Genomic DNA, 1,033 nt, shown 5'->3' with positions numbered 1-1,033 from the left:
CCTGGAATAGCAGGCCTTCCGAGTGGAGCTAAGGAAGCACTCGGGGCAGAAAGGGGGCTCTGAGCAAGTATGTAGTAGGGGGCAGGGCGGGGAGGGGGGCGCTCTGCGGAAAACCCACAGGGGACCTGGGGTGGGGCTGAGGGAGGCACTCAGGCAGACTCAGGCAACAGCACACTCCTGCCTCCGTGAAGCAGACGCACACCCTGATGGGGGAGGCATGTGGGGCTGTGGCCCAGCTCCCAAAGGGCTGCTGGGCTTCTCAAGACTGAAATGCCAGGAGACCGTCGCCAGGGCCATGGAGGCCGGCTGGTACCTTTGCGGTGGCTCTTGCCTTTGGAGAGCCCGCAGCTCTCGCTGGGAGGCGGCGGCGATGGGCCCACCCTCTCGTCTGTCCCGGGGTGCTTCTTTTCCTCAGACATGGGGAGCCCTGAGATGAAGCCTTGCTGCTCCTGGGTCTGTGCGTTCTGCTCGTCGACAGCTGAGCTCAGAGAAGAGACGTGGGTCTGAGCACGTGGGGGCCGGGACCCCGGGACCCTGCTGTGTCGGGGACACACACACCTGCCCTCTGCCCTCCTCCAGCTCAGGGCTGGGCTTCCACACACCTCCCGCCACCCCTGGCCCCAGCCTGCATGGTGGTCACCCTTCGACCCTGCGCCTTCGTGCAGGGGCAGGCTGCTTCGCTGGAGGCCGGTAGTCACCTTTCTCCGTGTGCTCGATGATCTGCCGGATGGCTTTCTTCAGGCTGTTGGCCCTGAGCATGAGCTGCTCCCTGGGCCGGAAGATCTGCGGCCGGGCGGGGCAGACCGGGGCCATGGAGCGGTCCCCTGAGGAGCTGCAGATGCTGCCGGGCCCATCCCCGTCTTCCCCCTCCTCGGCGATGGTGGGCGGCGGGTTGGACAGAGAGGTCGAGGCCTGGGACTCGTCGTCCAAGGTCTTGAGGAGAGAGTCCAGCTTCTCCTTCAAGACAGAGCACTGCAGGGGGGGGGGACGGGGGGAGTGGAGGGCACGTCCTCACGCCCAGCACCCCAGCCCC

The 1,033-nt window shown here is 66.6% G+C and overlaps 1 protein-coding gene across 2 annotated transcripts in view; it reads right to left on the bottom strand.

Annotated features, from left to right (window-relative positions):
- DGKD (diacylglycerol kinase delta) overlaps positions 1 to 1,033 on the bottom strand; it is a 39,837-nt gene that overhangs the window by 16,917 nt on the left and 21,887 nt on the right. The window contains exons 13-14 of one of the 2 annotated variants that reach the window (XM_045294628.1): positions 699 to 972; positions 314 to 478 (exon numbers count right to left, since the gene is read on the bottom strand). In XM_045294628.1, the coding sequence (XP_045150563.1) occupies positions 314 to 478; positions 699 to 972 (439 nt within the window). The remainder of the gene's footprint in view (positions 1 to 313; positions 479 to 698; positions 973 to 1,033) is intronic. The other variant, XM_045294626.1, reaches the window with a different exon arrangement.

This window comes from Echinops telfairi, unplaced genomic scaffold (assembly GCF_000313985.2).
Source record: "Echinops telfairi isolate 266 unplaced genomic scaffold, ASM31398v2 ScPeMD7_3;HRSCAF=10, whole genome shotgun sequence".
NCBI lineage: Eukaryota > Metazoa > Chordata > Mammalia > Afrosoricida > Tenrecidae > Echinops > Echinops telfairi.
This window is presented reverse-complemented; position numbering and strand designations above follow the sequence as displayed.